General features: G+C 40.3%; 1 protein-coding gene across 1 annotated transcript; it reads left to right on the top strand.

Annotated features, from left to right (window-relative positions):
* Nucleotides 1-400: 400 nt before the first annotated feature.
* On the top strand, nucleotides 401-1,137 carry LOC130591788 (uncharacterized). The gene is made up of 3 exons (XM_057395700.1): nucleotides 401-483; nucleotides 558-827; nucleotides 916-1,137. The coding sequence occupies exons 1-3, from the start codon at nucleotides 415-417 to the stop codon at nucleotides 1,135-1,137; spliced, it is 561 nt and encodes a 186-aa protein (XP_057251683.1). The 5' UTR covers nucleotides 401-414.
* Nucleotides 1,138-1,614: the final 477 nt, after the last annotated feature.

Here is a 1,614-nt window from a genome sequence, read left to right as displayed (position 1 = left end):
CAAACCCGGCATTCAGAGAGTTCTTGCTTGGGATGAGTGGATACGTCCGATTGGGCGCTATGCTAGTGAGTACAAGATTTATTGTGGGGAGATCAGTAGAAGCAAATGTCTATCTTGTACGACCTTGGGATGATGTTCCAGAAGGCACCAAAAACACTTTGTGGGAAGATGCTAAAGTAAGTAATCTTATTCTTTTAATAAACTAATTGAGATTATGTTTATTATTTTAATCGTTTATTATTAATTGGTTTATTTTTGTCATTGAAGAGAGAGTTTGGATAGAAGAGGATGTGTTGAAGAAACGAGATGTCTTGACTACATGTGATAACGGTGGAGAGATTTCAAGTCAAGATTGGTGACTAGATGGATCACTAAAACGAGGAAGGTGGCTAACATGATAGGCAGCCATACGTGATGTATCCTTACATCACGCGAGAGATATGGGACCAGTTTGTAAAAAAATGTAGCACTAAGGAGTTCCAGGTACGTAATATATAATATGAAATTATATTTCATTACGTTTTTAAATATTGACTAGTTACTAAATTCTATATTAGGCTAAAAGTGCAAAAGCAAGAATCTCTCAGGCTGCTAACAAGCATCCTCATTTTTTGGGCCAAAAATCATATGCGGAGATGATTCCCATTTGGCAAAGCAGAGGGTATATCCCTTCTGCTACAACATCATCTGTTGACTCTTCTACATCATCATTGATTACCTCCTTGCCGGATCGGACATTGCCTTGGCTTCTCGCGAGATCGAAAAAAGATAAGGATGGAAAATTATTCTTTCCTAATGAAGAAACACAAAAGATAAAAGAGTCCATTGTAAGCATTGTTCAAATATTATAACGTTTTTCTTGTCTCCTTACTCGTCTACTACTAATCATACGACTTTTTTTTAACTTGAACGCAGGATGATTGGAAAAAGAAAGAAGCTGAAGGAGAGTTTGTTCCAGGTCGGATGGATGATGCTCTTTCACGTGCTCTGCAGAGGAAAGACCGACCTGGGCGTGTGCTAACAGCTGGGCATAGCATTGGGATTACATCTGTTTGGGGAGATCCTGATCGGAGGAGTAGTGCCTCCAAGGGTAAGGGCATGGATGATGAGAGATTCAGGCATTGGAGGCTAGAGTGAGTCAAAGAGTTAGAGAGCAGACTATTGAAGAGATGAACTCGAAGATAGATGTATGGTTCAACAAAGGTTATGGCTTATGCGACGCAAATGGGTTTTCCATTACCGACTCCTTCCACTCCAGTCGTTCCTACTAGCTGTCAATGGGGGCAATGATCCATTTGCGGACTTGCATATATTGTCATTTTATATTTCTATTATTATATTATGCTTCTAAAACACTTAATTGATGTCATTTTTCTCTTATTGGATGTTAAGAGTCAAGTTCCATGTCGCTTGGCAATAGCGGATGTCTCGGGACCGATCATTGTAGCTGTGGGTACCGTTCATCCAGGACAGGAGCCATCATCACACACTACGACTGCCATGACATGAGTGTTGATGAGTTTTATGTGGATTACGCAGATGTTCCAGTTCCAGTCTCTACTCCATTCATCACGAAACTCAGTCAAGCCGAGGGTTCTGTCATAGAATGGCCTA

Source organism: Beta vulgaris, chromosome 6 (genome assembly GCF_026745355.1).
Source record: "Beta vulgaris subsp. vulgaris cultivar EL10 chromosome 6, EL10.2, whole genome shotgun sequence".
NCBI lineage: Eukaryota > Viridiplantae > Streptophyta > Magnoliopsida > Caryophyllales > Amaranthaceae > Beta > Beta vulgaris.
The sequence above is the reverse complement of the archived record's forward strand: the minus strand, read 5'-3'. Positions and strand labels throughout refer to the sequence as shown.

Coding starts and splice junctions, on each gene's coding strand:
- LOC130591788 (XM_057395700.1), top strand. CDS start 415: ATGTATCCTTACATCACGCGAGAGATATGGGACCAGTTTGTAAAAAAA. Junction 484..557: donor GTAGCACTAAGGAGTTCCAG/GTACGTAATATA, acceptor ATTCTATATTAG/GCTAAAAGTGCAAAAGCAAG. Junction 828..915: donor AAAAGATAAAAGAGTCCATT/GTAAGCATTGTT, acceptor ACTTGAACGCAG/GATGATTGGAAAAAGAAAGA.